Source organism: Oreochromis aureus, linkage group 13 (genome assembly GCF_013358895.1).
Source record: "Oreochromis aureus strain Israel breed Guangdong linkage group 13, ZZ_aureus, whole genome shotgun sequence".
NCBI lineage: Eukaryota > Metazoa > Chordata > Actinopteri > Cichliformes > Cichlidae > Oreochromis > Oreochromis aureus.
Window position 1 is genome coordinate 11,980,098 of NC_052954.1, and position 19,933 is coordinate 12,000,030.

The window sequence follows — 19,933 nt, forward strand, 5'->3', positions numbered from 1 at the left end:
TGTGAAATGGACTCAACTAATTTTACGTCTATTTTTGTTTATTTCACAAAATTCTACAAGCTATATGGTTTAAGTTAAATTATTTGTTTGATTTAACGTCGGACAAACTTCACAGCGACACCGCCCATAGTCGTCGTCATTCATCCTGGGTCACCGAAGCACAGGTAGGATGAGCAGTTTTGCTGTATTTGTCCCCTATTTCAGGGAGTTTGTTGTCACTGAGGGGTATATTTTGAACAACTCAAGGTTGTAAAAAATGACGACGAAGTGCCAAAGTCCTATTTAGTCGTCAGTGTTTCGAGGAGTTTAGCTTTCCCCTTTTAGGAAGCAGCTAGCTTATGTTGCTAACTAGCTCGCGTATTAACAGCTGAAGGATGACAGCTGTCAACACATCACTGCAGTGTTAATATTTTTTGTGTTATTCCAATACGAGACTTGAGCGCGGCTATTATAACTTTACAGCCACTGGCATTAAAATGACTGACGTACGGAACACAGCGAAGGCATTCCAATGGCGATAAATGACCCTTAGCATCTATAGGGCTGTTATAACCTGTCCAGCTGATGGATGGGATAGTTTATTGACTGAACAGGCGTATTGTTAGAGAAGAGGCATTTAAATTAGACAACTGAGAGGCTCTGTCATGCTGTTGGGTACAGAGTTTGTCTCCTGAGCAGGAATGTCCAACCTGCAGATCAATACAGATGTTCCCAGGATTTCTCTTCATCCTATAATACAGCATTCCTTTCCTGCTAGGAATGATCCTTCCATGGTGACAATGAGGTGCAAGAGCTGATAGAACTTTTAGATCAGCATGAAAATGATATTAATCATGTTATGTGGCGACCGAGTGGCCTTCACAGTCACCACAGCTCAAGTTTATTGGAGCCATTTCAACAACAGAGCTGCATGTACAACAAGACACATCAAATGACACAATACAGCACAACATACAAAGTACACGTGTATTGAACACATCAACCCATAAAAGTAGTGCAGTGTGTCAGTGTACCTATGTTTAAAGTGATTTTAGTGAATGAGTCCAGATTGCAGAAGGGAACAGTCCACAGTGCAAGAGGTTAAGTTAATATTGCAAATGCATGATACATACGTGTAAGTTTTGCTGCATAATATATTCAGATTCTGGGCGGCACGGTGGCACGGTGGTTAGCACTGTTGCTGCACAGCAAGAAGGTCCCGAGTTCAATGTGTGGAGTTTGCATGTTCTCCCCTGTTTGCGTGGGTTCCCTCCGGGTACTCCAGCTTCCCCCATCGTCCAAAGACATGCAGTTTCTGGGGATAGGTTAACTGATTAATCTAAATTGCCCATAGATGTGAATACAGGAGTGAATGTGAGTGCGAATGGTTGCCTGTCTCTCTGTGTGACAGACTGGCGACCTGTCGAGGTGTACCCCACCTCTTGCCCTATGACAGCTGGGATAGGCTCCAGTGCCCCCCACGACCCTGAAAAGGATAAGCGGAAGCGAATAGATGGATACATTCAGATTCTATGATCACAACTTGCTGTAGGTAAATTGAAACAAAAAATAATAGAAGGTTCAGTATATATTTAAGCGCCTAATAGCTTGGAGATAGCTACTATCTCTGTTCTTGTAGTAATACCCCTGTATCTTTTGCCTGGTGGGAGATGAATAAACAGATGATGTGTAGGAGGGGACAGTGATGATGCTTCTACCTCTCCTGGTGGTTCGGGTGGCATAGTGGGAAGCTATGAAAGGCAGACTACAACCAGTGATGTTGGAGGCTCTAACTTTTTCCAGGCTGCTGTTTGTCCCGATTGGTTGTGCTACCTTACCAAGTCAGGTTGGAGATAGTACTAGTAGTAGTAGTAGTAGTAGTAATAATAATAATAATAATGATAATGGTTTGTAGCTTCCCAATCTGAACCCATATTTTCCATACATCTCTACTTCTGCCAAAGGAAGTAGAGTCTCTGATGGGCTTTGTTAACAGTGAGACTGGTGTTTAAGTTCTGTGATAAAGACTGGCATATAGTGGTACCCAGGAAGCACTCTTTCAACAGACCTTGGCCAATGAAAGGAAGATGTTGGACTTCTTCCCTTCTAAAGTCAACAGCCTTTAGTTTTAGATTTGCCCAGGTTCAAATTGTTGTCTTTGCAACCCCTCACCAGCTGTTCTGTCTCATTCCGGTATGCAAATTCATCACTGTTAGAGATAACGTCTACCACACTGATACCATTACTCAGTCCAGCTGAAAACCTATTGAAGATTTTGTGCTAGTAATGCTCCCTACCGCTATCATCAAAATGCCAAATAAGATTATTTCTAAGAGAAGTGGTGCTTCATTCTTTCACTTTAGTCAAAAAGACTTGCAGATTCAGTGTCAAGTCACACTGAAGCTGTTTGAGCAAAACATGGTGTACCGACTCCTTATGTTGCAACAGTATATTAAGCTTTTTTTCCTCTAATTTGTCACGTGTTTGTGAATCATTGCAGAGAGGAGGGCGCACGTCTCTGTGTTCAAGGTTCCTCGCAATGGAGCTGGCTCACAGTCTCCTGCTCAATGAAGATGCTTTGGCCCAGATCACCGAAGCAAAAAGGCCCGTCTTCATCTTCGAATGGCTCCGGTTTTTGGATAAAGTGCTTGTGGCAGCAAATAAGGTGACTATTCAGATTTTTAGCTTTTCTGAGTCAGAATCATTGGAAGCATTTTGTAACTCGATTGTGTTTTTTTTTTTTCTTTCTTTTTTGAATGCAGGTGGATGTAAAAGAGAAGCAGAAGAAGCTGGTGGAACAGCTGACGGGACTAATCAGCAGCGCTCCGGGACCACCGACTAGAAAACTCCTGGCCAAAAACCTTGCTACGCTCTACAGCATTGGTGACACCTTCACTGTTTTCCAGACTCTTGATAAATGCAATGACATCATCAAAAGCAAGGATGACACACCTGCATACTTGCCAACAAAACTGTGAGTTCCCATTTAATCACTACCGTGTGTATTTTTATTGGCTATTTTTAGAAATACAGGAACTGCATATTAATAGTCTGCTTGAGCTTTCACATATTTCAATTCAAATGTAAGCTGTTCAGAACTGCTTTTAGAGCTCCAGGCACGTGCAGTAGGCCTATCTTCAAGGGTATTAGCAGTTAAGCTGGACGGTAATCTGTAGAATGACATTTCATGTTTAAAAGGAGGGATTAAGTGTACAAGACTAGATATGCTGTGTTTCTTGCTGGCATTAATGGAATTTAACAGTGGATGAAGCTGCATCAGTGGTGCCCTGCAGGGTTTTATCCATCAGTCATTCATACCTGCTCATTTCTGGGTAGGTGAAATACACAGACGTGCCAGGGCCTCCCTTTTACATACTAAGCCACTGTGCTTCCCCTTCAGCATTTTACAGTAGATGAGGTTAAAGGTAATTCATGTATGTAAGCCAGTCTCACCATTTATCAACATAAGGAGGAGCCTAATAAATAGACGTTTATAACTATTAATTTTCATGAAGTATTCCATGTATTTGCATATTTTAATTTACATAATTATGATTTTTTACACAGATTTTTGTCCGAATTGGTGTGCTAATGCACTGTTACACATTTCTTGCAGTGCTGCAGTGGCATGTGTTGGGGCTTTTTATGAGAAGATGGGGAGGATGCTGGGAAGCTCCTTTCCAGATACCATCAATAATCTTTTAAAGGCATTAAAGAGTGCAGAGGTATGCCACGTGAGAGTAAAAAAACTAGGAGCAGGCACACTACAATATAGGAACAGTAATGGAGGGATTGATTTGTAACGTCACTTTCTTCTATTTTATTGATGTAGTCACAAGGTAGAGGAGAGATCCTTCTGAGTCTGCAGAAGGTGCTCAGCGGACTGGGTGGAGCTGCAGCTTCGTGTCACAGAGACATCTACAAGAATGCTCGCTCTCTGCTTACAGACAGGTCCATGGCTGTACGCTGTGCAGTAGCAAAGGTTTGTCTCACAAAAACACACAGTAAAGATTTTTAAATGTGTCAACTAACTTGCGCTGTGGGCTGCTGGGGACTTCCAAAACATAAAATTTAAAAGCTACGTAGAAGACACACAGAGTAATCTTCAAACTCCTTCTCCCAAAACAGTTAAACTTGGTTTTTGATCTTAAGTTGTTAAGGCCCATCTGAGGAGCCATCAGCAATATGCAAAGCTTCATTCTCAGTTTCACTCATAAAAGTAAAGGTACCGCATGATTACTTGTGATCACTGTTTTCAGTACGATCTATGTTTCCCTTTATGACACAAGCACAGCAATTGTGTGTCAGAATGAGTGCAGACTGTTTTTAAAGGGAAGAAACCACTGACTTAAATGCTTTTGCTGTGTCATGTATGTCGACCGCATACACTGTTTCAATTTCCGTTTAGAAAGCGTACCAGTTACTGTGTGTATTGCAACATTATGTGCACATAAGCCTCTGAATTCATGTCATGAAGTCAATATTACCAGTACACACATCATATGAAAAGTGATGATAGCATCCCATTTTTTTCCTCCTTGCCTGATCAGTGCCTGTTGGAGCTACAAAATGAGGCTGTATTCATGTGGACCACAGAACTGGAGAACGTCGCTACTTTGTGTTTCAAGGCCTTGGAAGGGTCTAACTATGGCGTTCGGGTAGCCGTGGCGAAACTGCTGGGGACGGTTATGGCCACGGCCCTGATGCCCAAACAAGCAGCCGGTAGGTTACAGAGTGGATTTGTGTCGTTTTTAGAGTAGCTCACTGCTTCTGTTCTTTATCTCATTCTTTTTTTTAAACGTATTCTTCTCGCAGTGATGCGTCAGAATGTAAAGCGAGCCACCCTGGAGGAGGTGCTGGAGCTCATGGCCACAGGCTTTCTGCGCGGTGGATCTGGCTTCCTGAAGAGCGGAGGAGAGATGTTGAAGGGGGGAGGCTCTGTCAGCAGGGAGGTGCGGGTGGGCGTCACACAGGTGAGGCGAACTCTCAAACATATTAAAAATATTAACCCGATCCATCTGGCTCATCCACCTCATACGTGTTCTTCGTTAATTTCTTCTTAGGCATACGTTGTGTTTGTGACAACACTTGGCGGTCAGTGGCTTGAGCGCAACTTTGGCACATTCCTGTCGCACGTGTTGGACCTAGTGTCTCACCCTCGGGCCACGCAGACTCACGTTGAGGCTGTGTACTCGCGCCGCTGCGTCTCCTTCATGCTGCGCGCCACCTTGGGGGGCTTGCTTGGAGAGAAAGCACAAATCGCAGCCGGCAAAGAAATCTGCCAAGCCATCAGCAAGCAAATGAGGGCTGTGGGTAAGGAGGATGGGGGGGAAATATCACGGTTCAGAGCATTACAGAGTAAGTACTCATCCATTATTATCACCTTTTAATTCGTTCTTCATTCAGTTTTGAAATCTGTTGCATGGCTTGTGCTTATGTTGTGTGCAGAGACGGCTTCTCTTTTTCTTTTATTTCTCTGCTTTCCCTTCTGCTTTCTGCCTTTGAGGTTACTTTCCTCTTTCTTTATATCCCCCTTTCACCACAAGTAGTATCATAATATCAGTAAGATCATCCATTGCCTGCGCAGTATATTAAGTACTCATGCTTGCATTATTGCATAGCCTTTATGGCTTTTTTGCCTGTGAATTCACATTTTGTTATTGCCTTATAAACCCTAAAGAGCAGTTAACATAACCTTTTCTGGCATCTAGCATCTGGCATGCACCAGCAGAAAAACTGCACGTGCCACTAAATGCAAAGACACATGACAGGATGATGCCATCCAAGAGAAGAAGACACAGTGTTTTGCATTATTTTTATTTATTTTTTTCGCTTTTTATCATCACAAAATCATTTTCAAAATCACCCATACCTCATTCACAAAGGATGTTTCTTACTCTGATTTGCTTTGCAACCTTTAAACCAATGTACATTTTGTCAGAACTTCTTGGTGTGAAGACAGAATTTCTAAAAATGTTGGATTCTCCTGGGTTCTTTGTTGTTCACTCTGTACTTGCTGCTGTATTTTTTTCCATCTAGCTGGATATGTGAGACTTCTTGAAATGGGACTTTGAGAAATGTCTAAGCTAAACATAAGTGGGAAAATGTTACAGGGAGCCATAATAGAAGTAGGACATCTAGTGTATGTGTTTACATTTACACTGAAGTCCGAATGAAATGCCACAGTTCAAGAAGCATCTTCATATACTCTCTTCCTCAAGTCGTTTTATTGACTTTTTTTTCTACATATGATCTGTCTTGACTGTTGTCTTTCAAGAGCTCAGAGGATTTTAGTTCCCAGTAAATGATCAGCTATTTTTTTTTTTTCTTTTTTCACAATTATAACCATAGTTTCTTGCTTTTATTTATTTCTTTTTGAATGGGGGGGAGACAAATCCTCAGAGCTCTTGGCGTACATTGAAGTGTGCTCTTCTGTGTTTTAATGTAGTGGTTCTGTAGTTTAATGTTGTTAGTTAAATATATGACAACAGTGCATGGCCTGATGGGGTCTGTTGTGTTATTAGAAGCTACGGTACGCACCTGTCAGTCACAACATTAAAATCACTGTAGGTGACAACAATAAAAATCATTATTTTACCTCAGTGTTACTTGTCGAGTTGTAGCAGGAAGTCAAGTTGTTGGAAGCTGTAAAGATGTGACTTTTTGGATGTCTAAGCAACTGCATCAGATTATCTAGAAAATATCAGGACTTGGGGAATGTTTGTGGTAGTTAGTCGCTACCAAAAGTGGTATAAGTAATGAACTGGTAATAGGGTCACAGGGGCACTATACTCCACACTTTGCATGTGGTCCTGTCTGTTCTTGAAAGCACCTACAGCAGAAAGAAATCCCATTTTCTTTTACATCTTGTGTGATGTTTACCAGAGAGAGAGGGGGATCAGCATGATACACAGTAGAGGGGTTTAAGCAATTTGATTCTTTGATTTTCTGCAGTAAAATGGCTTTAATCTGATTCTAACTAGCCGCAGACAATTTACACCTCTTTATGGAAACACTATTCCCCGATGGTGCTGGCTTTTTTTCTGCAGCATAGTGCACCCGCCACCGCATATTGTTCAGGAATGGTTTGAGAAACATTACAAAGAGTTCAAGATCAGAAAAACAAATCAGATGTAAGGGGGCCCCACCTTGCAACTTCCTACACAATATTGGGTTTTAATGTTGTGGCTGATTAGTGTAAATTTTACTAATAACATTAGTGATTTATACTTATTATGGACACAAAGCATCTTGTCTTTGATATAAATCTTTTTCATCAATGATGCACACATTATAAATTAGCGTGTTCTAAATATTATTGTGAATTCAAAATATGAACTGACAGATCGCTTTGCTTGCTTCTCTTCCTGAAATTTGTGTTTTCAGAGGCAGTAGTGAATGATATCAGTGGGGAGAATAAGGCAGGGGCAGGTGATGTCTCTGCCAGCCAGCATGTTATGGTGTGTGCTTTAAAAGAGCTGGGCAGTTTGGTTCAGAGTTTGAGTGCCACAGCTTCACCACTCATCCAGGAGCCTTCTGTAGGTAAGATAAACAGAATACAAAACAGGATATTCACTTTTGTCACTCTCGGGTTTCTGGTAACACAAGCTCGTGTGACATAAATCCTAATTTAAAATAAGGCTGAACTCCTTAAATAACTTATTCCACATCCACTTCTTCAGGACTCCTTGAAACAGTGACCTCAGTGCTGCTGCACCCAAGCATGGCAGCACGTTTGGCAGCTGCATGGTGCTTGCGTTGCGTCGCCGTTGCGCTACCCTATCAGCTCACCCCCCTGCTGGACCGCTGTGCTGAGAGAATCAACAACCTGAAGAGTTCGCCTGAGGCTGTAAGCGGCTACAGCTTTGCGATGGCTGCTCTGCTGGGAGGCGTGCACCAGTGTCCACTGGGTATCCCACATACCAAGGGCAAGGTGTGTACCCTCAGAATTTAGCCTTAGTGGTTCTTTCATATGTATGTCAGACTTGATTGACTAGCCTCGCTGTCCTTGTAGTTGGTGGTGAGTATAGCTGAAGACCTTCTGCGAACAGCTGCTCAGAACAGCCGTCTGTCCCTGCAGCGCACGCAGGCTGGATGGCTTCTGCTGGGGGCCCTGATGACTTTGGGTGAGCCTCAAAGACACTTCCTGATTTTGGAGTTTTTCAGAAATCGTCTCTTTCTCCCACCACCTTTGTGACCACCACATTGTGTTCATTTGTGTTCCCAGGTCCCTCCCTTGTGCGCTATCATCTCCCCAAAATGCTGCTGCTGTGGAGGAACGTGTTTCCTCGCTCCCAGAAGGAGCTGGAAGCCGAAAAAGCCAGAGGAGACTCCTTCACCTGGCAGGTCACCCTGGAGGGCAGAGCTGGAGCACTGTGTGGTAAAGACTTGCACCTCCACAGTGTGCCTGCACGCCCTAAAATGTTACGAGACACAGTGTTGACGAAAACTGTTCCTTTTCTTTCATAGCCATGCGTAGTTTCGTGGCCCACTGCCCCGAGCTTCTCACAGAAGACGTAATCCGCAGGCTGATGACTCCTATCGAATGTGCCATGACTATGATGTCTCAGTGAGTGTGGTGCTTTTTTTGTGTAATTTTCTCTTAAATGTATGACTTTTTCTTTTATTTTTTTGTGTGTTTTTCCACTGCATGTCTAATGATTGTAACATTTTGACTTTTCTCAGTGTCCCTGCCATTATTAAGGTTCATGGTGCCCACCTGAAAGCAAGTGCAGCTATGGTGAGGCTCCGGTTGTACGACATCTTGGCTCTCTTGCCTCCGAAAACTTACGAAGGTAAATCAGTCACTTGTGCATTAGCTTTCACAGAAGTTGAGGAGAGGTGTTTTAAAATGGGTAATCCTCTTGTACAGGCAGCTTCAATGCTCTCCTGAGAGAACTGGTGGCAGAGTTTACTTTGACCGACAACTCGGCCAACACTACCACGTCTTTGCTGCGCTCTCTGTGTCATTATGACGACAGCGTGCTCATGGGCTCATGGCTACAGGAGACTGACCACAAGTCCATAGAGGATCAGGTTAGTTGGTAAAAGACCGTTCTAGTAACTCTCTTATTTGAAGATGCTTTATGTATGTGATTTTGATTAGTCAACACTATCTCTCGTTAAATATTAAATATAAGTTTGGCCTTTTGGTGTTTCTGTGTCGTTGCTGCTAAACAGTTGCAGCCCAACAGCGCGTCTGGCAGCGGAGCTCTGGAGCACGATCCCTCCTCGATCTACCTGCGCGTCCCCGTAGGCGAGGCCATCCCAGGACCTCTCCCTTTGGGTGTGTCGGTTATCGATGCTTCAGTGGCTCTGTTTGGTGTGGTGTTCCCTCATGTCTCCTTCAAACACAGGCAAGGCACTCTCTCTTATTGTGATGATTTGATGTGGTTCTGCATCATGTTAACATTATTTTTATTTTCTTGCCCTGCAGCTGCTCTCTTTATTTTCCTAATATATTTATATTCGCTGCATTGTTGCTGAGCTGTTTTTGGTATATTAATATACTGTGTTTTAACTCATGGGTATGATTCAGGCTACAGATGTTAGACCACTTTGCAGAATGCATAAAGCAGGCTAAAGGAGTCCGACAGCAAGCCGTCCAACTCAACATCTTTACTGCAGTCCTTTCTGCCCTCAAGGTAAGAAAAAAAGCTCTATATCCTCTTAAATGGGAAGGTCATTTAGGTAATAGCTACACTGAGAAATAATGTTTCTCTTTCGCTTTAACTGTAGGGTTTGGCTGAGAATAAGAGCACTCTCGGGCCTGAGGAGGTGCGTAAATCAGCTCTGGCCCTGGTGATGGGAGCTTTGGACAACCCTAATCCCATCCTGCGCTGTGCAGCTGGAGAGGCCCTGGGGAGGATGGCTCAGGTGGTCGGAGAGGCAACCTTCATTGCCAGAATGGCACAGACCAGCTTTGATAAGTGAGCATATCATGTCTCCAATTTCTGTTTCTTGTTTTCTTTTTGCGTCCGACATTATGGTTTCAAATCATCTTTGTTGTTCACACAGAATATTTAGGAAGGCCTTAAGAGAATTTCTTCATATTTTACACCAGTGTTCACTTTCATTGACTGATTGATTTGTTTGATTCATGAAGATGAATTTGATAGCATTTGGAGGTCAAAGGTCAAGCCTGAAGAGCTTACTTTTGGCCATAACTCAAGAATTCATACACCAATAAAAAAACGATTCAAGTGTCTAACAGGATAAAAATGATGAATTGATGAGATTTTCTATTTAAAATGGTCTGTGGTTAACATTACCATGACAACCTAGTGATCTGCAGAAACACTTTGGACAGAAGGAGAGATTTGAGTGTCAGATTTAGTCAGATAGTCGACTGTAATCATGAATCTGTGGTGCTGCCCTTGAAACTGGTCTGATTGTATAAGATCTTCTGAGGTGCCAGGTTAGAATAATAACATAAATATTTAAAACATTGTCTACAGTGCACAATGTTGTGATCTGAATAACCTTTATTTACCTTACATTAATAAATGTTTTTAAGAATACAGTGATTTTAGGCGTAAAAAATATTAGTCTATTACTACATATCTTGAACGAGCCTGGACAGACAAGGATGTAAACTGCATCTTGACATTTAGTGGGACGGACAGTGAGTCATTGTATCCTTTATATACTGTTTCCTGAACCAGCAATATACCTGATTGCGCAAAATAAAAATTTTCATAACATTTTCAGAATGTCTCTTTTTGGAAAAGTTATAGTTTTTGTTTCATTGTCGTTCATCTGTCTTGAAGTTGATCTCTCATACTTTGTATCTGTCTCTACTCATGTGATGCATGTCTTTGTTTTGCTCTGTTTACAGGCTGAAGTCAGCTCGTGATGTAGTTTCAAGGACGGGCCATTCACTGGCTCTCGGCTGTCTGCATCGATATGTTGGAGGAATTGGCTCTGGCCAGCACTTAAAGACCAGTGTCAGCATCTTGTTGGCTCTAGCCCAGGATGGCTCTTCACATGAAGTCCAGGTGCAGTCAATTATTTATTAGAAGTACATTTTTATTGTTTTTCTGTTCTGTTAAATGTTATGTCTAAACCTAATTTTGATGCACCCCTGTCTTTTTCTAAAATTCTGATCTGGACCACTCTAAATTAATTCAATCTGTGTTTTTGTCTTCACCAGACTTGGGCTCTGCACTCTCTGGCTCTAATTGTGGATTCGAGTGGTCCCATGTACAGAGGCTATGTGGAGCCTACACTGTCTCTGGTGCTCACCCTGCTCCTCACTGTGCCCCCGTCTCACACAGAGGTTCACCAGTGTCTGGGCCGCTGCCTGGGAGCTCTTATCACTACTGTGGGACCAGAGTTGCAGGGTAACTGTGGCACAAACCAAATTACAAACATCATTAACCATAGTATTTTTTTAGCCAGCAGGTGGCAGTGTAACCGGTTTTGACCCTCTGCAGGCTACTGAAATATATGTCTTTAAATACAGTGTTTCTTTGTGCTGGTCTTGCTAGGAAATGGAGCCACTATTTCCACCATCCGCTCGTCCTGCCTGGTTGGTTGTGCCATAATGCAGGACCACTCAGACTCTCTTGTGCAGGCAGCTGCTATCTCATGTTTGCAGCAGCTGCATATGTTTGCTCCACGACACGTTAACCTGTCCAGCTTGGTGCCGTGTCTCTGTGTAAGACATAAATACTTTCAGAGAACGTATGTGATAGTTAGAGTTTGTGTCAGTCTAAATGTTGATTTCCTGCTGTGCACTGGGGTTCCAATAGGTGCACCTGTGCAGTTCTCATCTGTTGCTGCGTCGTGCTGCAGTGGCCTGCCTGAGACAGCTTGCTCAGAGAGAAGCTGCAGAGGTCTGTGAGTACGCCATGAGCCTGGCAAAGAGAGCAGGAGAAAGCAAAGACAGCACTGCAATCAGTCAGTACACGTTTAAAATCTGATTCGAGCATTCTGTTTGAATAATACACCTTAATGCAATGTGGATCCTAATGCCTTAACTTGCTCTGGTTCAGATCTAAACATCACAGAGACGGGTCTGGAGGGCGTTTTGTTTGGCATGCTGGATCGGGAGACGGACAGGAAGCTGTGCTCAGACATCCATGACACACTCGGCCACATGCTCTCATCTTTGGCTGTAGAAAAACTTTCCCATTGGCTAAAACTCTGCAAGGATGTTCTTGCAGCAACTACAGGTAAGTCTACAAAACAGCACATTCAAAAATCGTCTTTTATAAATCTTTTACCACAAATGTGCCCGTGTCCTCTTTCAGATGTAGGGGGCGCTGTCGTGTTTGAGGTGGAAAAGGACGAGGAAGACTCGGAGAAAAAAGACGAGATGGACGATGACACAATGTTCACGGGTCTGGGCGAAGACGACAAATCAAAGCCATCTGTGGCGCCGCGCTGGGTCACACGGGTGTTTGCGGCAGACTGTTTGTGCCGCATCATCCTGCTGTGTGAGAATGCAGACAAAACACACTTTGACCTGGCAGCTGCTCGTTCGGCGCAGGCCAAGAATGTGAAAGGTACCATTCACTGTGCTGCCAGAATAGACTAGTGCAGACTACTGCAGACTTCACTTAAAGATTTGTGATTGATTAATGCCACTTTTACTGTGCTACGGGAAATGGCTTATTCATTTGCTTTCATTTAAAGATTGAACAAAGCGAGAGCTGATTAAGCAAAGGTTCAGAGGGTTTTGTGCACTGTGTCAAATATAGGAGACAATATTTATGTAAGCTTTGCTGTATAATAAGGAGCTATTCTACAGGCTAGCCAGTAATAGCACATTGTACTGACTTTGCAGCTCTGAAACCAGCTAAGCCAAATTTAGTGACTGGGATTCAGTGGATGGTTGGTCTGCATGACGGCATGTCCAACTAATCCCTCAAAAGGTGCCCTTCAGCGAAAACTCAATTAAATCTCAGCCCCAAATTTAATGTGGGGTTTCTTTCTGGTCGCTGCAGGCACACGCTGAAACTCCAAAACTGTTTCCTCTTGAAGAAAGTATTAAAGCAGAGAGTCTGAAGAAAGCACTGGTTATAACTTCTTGCTGAAGTGTAACCCATCATCAAAGGATTAATAAATCAAATTCTAAACAATGACTGGAAAAATCATTATTGTAGCTGCTCCCGGAGTTCACATTCCTTCCAGTCTTTATAATTAGGTTCGTATTTCTCACATAGTCCTTGTTGTTTTTTCATCCATCTCTGTCCGTTCAGGAGATCTGCTGGTGCTCCATTTATCTGACCTCATCCGCATGGCTTTCATGGCAGCCACAGACCACAGCAACCAGCTGAGGATGGCTGGCCTGCAGGCCTTGGAAGACATCATTAAAAAGTTTGCGTCTGTACCAGAGCCCGAGTTCCCGGGGCACGTTATCCTGGAACAGTACCAGGCCAATGTGAGTAAAGCATTGCATTATTTCATAGTCCAAGACTAGACACTTTGCATGAAAGTAAACTTGTTGCAACTCGTGGGTATTTAGGTTGGAGCTGCTCTCAGACCTGCGTTTTCACCTGATACACCGTCCGACATTACAGCAAAGGCATGCCAGGTAAGACATACCTGTCTCTTTCACCAGCTGAATTGTTTACAATTCCACTTTATGCCACTTTTTGAGGTGTGTTCAACCTTCTTTCCATTAACAGCCATTAAATATGTTTTTTGATTGTTAGATGGTAGAACTGTGGCTGCGTTAGCAGTTTAATTACCACGACAAAGTGAGTCATCATCCCCTTAGAAGCCAGCAGTGTCAAATTTGTGACTTAATGCTTTTTGACTTAATTGAATGATGAGAATGTTGAGTGACGGGGGCAAAAAAACATGCCTCTCAGCTTATTACTAAAAGATGTTCTCTCTTTGACATTCCCCTGTTTCTCTGCTTGGGAGACTTTTTGAAGGGTTTAATTTTTCTTATCGAGAACAACTTACTCTGAAATTAGGATACATATATCTGTGGATGTGAAGGTCATAGAGGACCTGTAGTTTGCTTATAGTTTAATAAGCTACCAGATTTATATCACGCTGCTGCCCTTGAACTGACACTTTAATTGCTGTTCCTCCCAGAAGAATGCAATCTTATAAACATGTGGTCCAGTTTTACATCACTAAGGTGTCAGTCCATTTATTAATACCCATTTGTCTGACACTCCCACCCCCTCTAATAGCTTGGCTAATGAGCCTAAGTGCTCTGTTATATAAGACATTTTTTACATCAAAATCAGAATCAGAAAACTTTATTGTCCATTGTTGTAATAGATAAAAACTGTAAGATTCATAGCAGTTTCACCTTTCTCACATTGACTACAGGTGTGCAGTACGTGGATCGGCAGTGGCGTTGTCAGTGACCTCAACGACCTGCGGCGAGTCCACAACCTGCTTGTGTCGTCGCTGGACAAGGTGCAGGCTGGGAAAGGCTCGTCCAGTCAGCTGTATAGTGAGAGCGCTACCACGATGGAGAAACTGGCGGTGCTGAAGGCGTGGGCTGAGGTGAGATGGAAGATGAGCAGGAAACTGCTCCTTTTGTTACAATCAAATGATGCACGTAACGAAACTGAACGTGCCTTCTGGTTTTCTCGCTCAGGTCTATGTGGTGGCAATGAAGATCAAAAAAGAGGCTGAGTCTAAACCTGCCAAACCAGTCAGAAGTGGAGATGATGACGAGGATGAGGAGGATCTGGGAACAGACGTGCTTCCCCCTGACAGTCTTATCACTCTGGTGCAGCCAGAGCTGCCCTCACTAAGCCGCCTGTGGCTGGCCATGCTGCGAGACTATGCTCTGCTCACTCTGCCTGCTGAGTTTTCCAGTCAGCTGCCCCCTGATGGTATGAGACTCTTTCCTGTCTTCCTTTGTGCTAAATATGGTTTTAATATCATATCTTCAGTGAAACAAAATAGAGTCTTGTGGTGTTTCTACACAACATTTTAATGTAGCTTGGTTAAAGCATCAATTTTCAAGTCTTATGTTCCACTTTGGATCCTTTGAATTTTATTTATTCCAGATATTACCAAAAACTTTCAACATTATTTGGACAATGTCAGATTAAATGTCAACAAAAACACCTCTTAAATCAAATGGGATTGTAGATTACATGTTCGTGCACTCTGTTGTCAAAGTCATTGACATGTTAATAAAATAATTTGATGCTGGAGTATATACTTGGAAAAAATGGTCATTGAATTTTAAAGTAATTTTTAATAAAAATATATATATATATATTTCTATAATTGTGTTTGTGTCCAGGTGGAGCATTTTATACCCCGGAGACTATAGATACAGCAAGGCTCCACTACCGAAGCTCCTGGGCTCCTGTCCTGCATGCCGTGGCTCTGTGGCTGAACAGCACTGGGTTTGGAGCAGGTGTAGGTCAGGAGGAGGTCTCATCAGCTCCCTCCAAGCCTCCTGGCCTCCCCCAGGGAGGCTCCTCCACTATAAAGACATTTGAGGAGTCTGTCAAAGACAGGATGCATCTAATGTTAGGTAAACAAATGCATAGCTAACATTTGCAGTGTAAAGCATTTAGCATACTTTTCCATTTCCTGGCTTCACAGCGTACCTAATACAGAAAACAGCAACTGCTTTTGTTTACCTCACAGCTGAAGGATCACCGGCCAATTGTGAAGGAGTGGTAGTAGAAAGAAAAATACATGTACAAGAACATACACTAAGAGCATTTTTGTATTCTTTCTCTTAGGTGTCAGTATAGAGTTTCTCTGCTTTCCCCGCCCTGAAGAGCCCATTGAACATGTGATGTCGTGCCTGCGGGCCCTGTGCACTCTGCTGGAGGCTCCTTGTGCTAAAACACATATCGCAGATGACCAGGTAAACACACAGGGCTTAAATTACAGGGTAAAAAACAAGAGGAAATTTTTAAACCACTTTTATGACTATTGTAGAATCTCATTAATAACATATGAATATATGAGTTACACATTAAGCTATAAAATAACTACTGTAGTTTTCACACAAAATAGTCACAGAAATTCAAGCACCCAAGTGTCCTATAAGAAAAAGTGTTTTCCCTTTAAATCACCTCTTGCAGCAATCATATTGTGGTGTAATTCAAGTGATCTGTTTACCATGCACCACCTCACTGCAAATATTTGATAAATACAACACCGGCCTGTGACATTTACTGACTTTAGAACGTGAAAAGGATCCCCCACAGAACAGATGATTGGGTACCGATGGCTTCAAAGGGCACACGTGTGTATCCTACAAATTCAGCAAAAGAAGGTTGTATTTCTCAGCTGTATTTGGTGAAGCCTTTGAAGAGGGACATGTCTCTACCAGACCGCTTCAAAGTGTGGACTTCAGAGGATATAAATTGGAGCACAGTGTGTGGGATCACTCAGCCGTCTCACTAAGGATATTTTGTACAGTAATAATAGAAAAAAGATATTTGAACAAAGAAATAAAAATTGCTTCTGAACAGTATAAAAATCATATTTTTAAATATGAAATTGTATCCTATGGTGGATATGCTTTCTGCTTTTCAACAAACCAGAACAGATAGATACAAAGCATCAAGCACTTTACTTTAAATGGAAAAAAATACATAATTGAAACAGTTGAAATTCTAAATGTGAAAGAAATGAGAAGTTTGTGCTACATGTTTCACAGTCACATTAATGTAGTTGTTTACTTTTTCTTTCTGCTGTAGCTGCTGGCTGTGGAGCTCCTGAACGTGCTTCACAGGCTTCTGTTGACCCGGGATCCACCTGCTGTCCAGCTTCAGGTCACTGCTGTTGTCCAGGAGACCATCAGGGCTGCACATGACCGTCTACAGCGACAGAAAACAGCAAAAGGTCAGAAACATTATGTTACACTGCATATAAGGCTTGCATGTTGTCTTTAAGCTTCTATATTTAAAGTGAAGTTAACCAAATTGTGTGGTAGTTTAAACGGTCATTACTTTTTTTTTGGTTTAGGCAAAGAGGAAGATGGCGAGAAAGACTCTCAGGCCAGCCTTGGAGAAGGAGGAGACACAGGGGAGCTCATCCCTGGCAAGTCTCTGGTGTTCGCTGCCATGGAGCTGCTCGTGTTCATCCTGGTCCGCCACTTACCCCAGCTTAATACACGTGTGAAGGAGTCGCCCAGCCATGTGCCACTCAGGCCTCAGCGACTACCTGAAGAAAGTGCCCGCCTGGTGGCAAACGCAGTTTCCATCCTGGCAGAGCTGCCCTCACTCTGCTCTCCAGCTGGTGAGGCCTGAAGCAAAGTGCAACAACACACAAATACCACGCATAATAAGAAAGGAAAACTCACACACAGTCAGTCGCTATTTCAGTGTAACATACTCTCTCTTAATGGATGATGTTTTAAACTGCTTCATGCATTTCTGTGACATTAATCGTAAGTAGCAAAGGAACATGAGCATCATGGTTTTCAGCCCATTGTTTACATTTTATTTTTGCTTTATTAGGAAGCATGACCATCCTACCTACAGTGCTTTTCCTCATCACCGGAGTTCTGAAGGAAACTGCAGTAAAGACCCCTGACAACTCGGTGCCAGTGCCTGTGGCAGCTGCCCTCCAGGGCATCAAGACCATCATCACCTCCCCAATAGCCCGGATGGAGAGCGTGCAGACGCAGTGGACCAGCCTTGTGAGGAGCAGCCTGGCATCTGTACTTGAGTATTCACAGCCAGGTGAGCGCATACACACACGTTCATTTTCAGACTCTGACTTTTTGTCTTTCTGTGGAGCAATCCACAAAAAAAAGCACAACATCACTATTAATCAAAAGCATGTTTGTGTGGGGGGTTTTAGATGAGTCCAGGCCTGACATGGATGAGGTCAGTATGCTGACAGCGATCACACTCTTCCTGCTGTCAGCCAGCAGTGAGCTTGTAGGAGTGACTGTCCTGCAAAAGGGCTGCATGGACCGCTTCCGAAATGCCCTCAACTCTAGTGACCCCTGGGTAAGCTCGCATGTACACAAACAAAGATGTAACAAAAAAATTTTGAATACCGAACCAAATTGTCTGTTTTTACACGTGTACCACACCTCTGAACTTTTCTAGATATTACCTCATGGAAGTGCAGAAAACCCAAATCTCTGAATCAGTACTAGGTTTTTAACTTGCCAGCTAGACGGTGGCTGTGGTCTCCTGTGCGCTGTACGCACCTCTCTTCTGTTACCAAACCCAAACGTAGCATTTCCACGTGTGAAAAAGGGCAGCTCTGAACAATGCCTGGGCTGGATCCTCCTCCCATTGATCAGAGTTCATGCGTGAAAACAGCTTCACACTGTTCAGATAAGTCTAGCTCAGTTGAGCGAAAGATGTAATTGTTGTTACCACAGGTTCAGGCTCGGTGTTACCAGCTGCTGTTGTCGGTGTTTCAACACTCCAGCCGTGCCCTCTCTACTCCCTACATACACGCTCTGGCTCCACTCATGGTGGAGAAGCTGAAGGCAGTGGAGCGCAGCCGCCCAGGGACAGCTGCTGAGCTGCAGGCTGTGCAGGAGGGAATCAGGGTCCTGGAGAATCTGGTCGGCATGGGTGAAGAGCAAAACCGTAAGTATTCCTCTGCTTAATGGACCAAGTGAAGCAACATTTGGTTCATTTTGTGCCACATTTACTCTGTTAAAGTAGATCTCTTCAGTATTTAGCTGTGCTGCCCTAAATCAGAGTAATAAATAATTAACTTATCACCGCTTTATGTGTTCAACAGGGGTGCAGCTGCTCGCTCTCCTTGTACCGACTCTCGTCTCTTACCTTTTGGATGAAAATTCCATCTCCTCTGCACCCCAAGTCTCCAAAGGCCTGCATGAGTTTGCACTTCAGAACTTGATGCGGATCGGCCCCCTCTATCCGGCTGCCTTCAAGATAGTGATTGGAGCGGCACCTGAGCTGAAAACCCGTCTGGAATCTGCTATAAGGGCCAACCAGGCCAGCAGCAAAGCCAAAGCTGCAGCCAGGCAAGCTCAGCCAGCAGTGCAAGCTGCACCAACCATTAAACTCAAGACGAGCTTCTTCTGAACACTCCAAAAACGCACCGCACACTCTCACCTAATCTTTTCCTTTTTGGATTTCATTCAACACTGTACTACATGTCATGTCTGTATCAGTTATGCTTTATAACTGCATTTATTTATTCTACATCTCTTCTTTGTTTTGATGGACGAGTACTCCCCTCGAAGAACGTTTATGTAAATATCTTTGAAAGCCTTTGAATGTTCACTTTAAAAAGCTTGCTATAAAATTTGTAGCAAATTTTAATTGTGTGAATGTATCATTTCCAGACCACACAATTTACATCTTTGTTTTTTTTTGTTCCCCTCAAGTCACCAAACCCAGCTCTCTATGGAAGTTTGTTTCTGACACTTTTTTTCAGGCAGACCTAAATTGAAATTTTAAAAAAACGTACTTACAAAGTATGCTTTCAGGTACAAACCATGAATTTTGACTTACAGAGGGCAAAAAATAAATAAATAAATCAGGTGGCAGAAATAAAATTCCAGAAAGAGTCAATATTTGCTCTAAAATTTTCCCTGATTTTTTTTTTTTTTTTTTTTTTTTTTTTAGGAGGCCTCGGGGTCTCCTGGTTGTTACTGATGAATGTTACTTTAATTTCTTATGTTTTGTGTGTTTTCTCAAATTATGTTGTAAACCTTCCTACTAATTGCTCAAAGGCAAAGCTAATAAATTAAAGTTGATCAAACCAGTATCGAGACTAAAATTAGAACAAACTAAATGATAAATGCATTTTATTTTTCACTAAGACTCTCCAGTTATCTGCACACCAATCAACAAATAAATAATCATATATATATATGTACTGGTCATCACATAGATTTTTTTTTTGGTCTGATAAATACCCATGTTTACTGCCTGCATGTGCTGGTGTTCACCAATGTCATCAATAACTGGCACATTTGTGTAAATGTAATGTTACACTCATTTTTTTTCCAAAATGTGAATAAACTTATTTTGGCCTCATTGCTGTTGGACGTTTTCACTGT

The 19,933-nt window shown here is 42.7% G+C and overlaps 1 protein-coding gene across 2 annotated transcripts; it reads left to right on the top strand.

Moving 5' to 3' along the window:
- Positions 1-68: 68 nt before the first annotated feature.
- heatr5b (HEAT repeat containing 5B) lies at positions 69-19,905 on the top strand. 2 transcript variants are annotated; one of them, XM_039621995.1, is made up of 36 exons: positions 69-164; positions 2,480-2,644; positions 2,742-2,953; positions 3,596-3,704; positions 3,812-3,961; positions 4,530-4,701; positions 4,795-4,952; positions 5,043-5,337; positions 7,366-7,521; positions 7,662-7,912; positions 7,994-8,105; positions 8,207-8,359; positions 8,449-8,548; positions 8,665-8,774; positions 8,852-9,015; positions 9,160-9,335; positions 9,518-9,623; positions 9,718-9,908; positions 10,817-10,976; positions 11,132-11,321; positions 11,469-11,638; positions 11,733-11,880; positions 11,976-12,155; positions 12,234-12,488; positions 13,185-13,366; positions 13,451-13,519; positions 14,275-14,454; positions 14,549-14,789; positions 15,209-15,445; positions 15,660-15,787; positions 16,629-16,773; positions 16,897-17,169; positions 17,391-17,615; positions 17,737-17,888; positions 18,272-18,485; positions 18,643-19,905. In XM_039621995.1, the coding sequence occupies exons 2-36, from the start codon at positions 2,519-2,521 to the stop codon at positions 18,948-18,950; spliced, it is 6,198 nt and encodes a 2,065-aa protein (XP_039477929.1). In that variant the 5' UTR covers positions 69-164; positions 2,480-2,518; the 3' UTR covers positions 18,951-19,905. The 2 variants fall into 2 exon arrangements, with proteins under 2 accessions (XP_039477929.1, XP_039477930.1); XM_039621996.1 differs by having other exon boundaries at positions 5,043-5,292.
- The last annotated feature ends 28 nt before the right edge of the window (positions 19,906-19,933 follow it).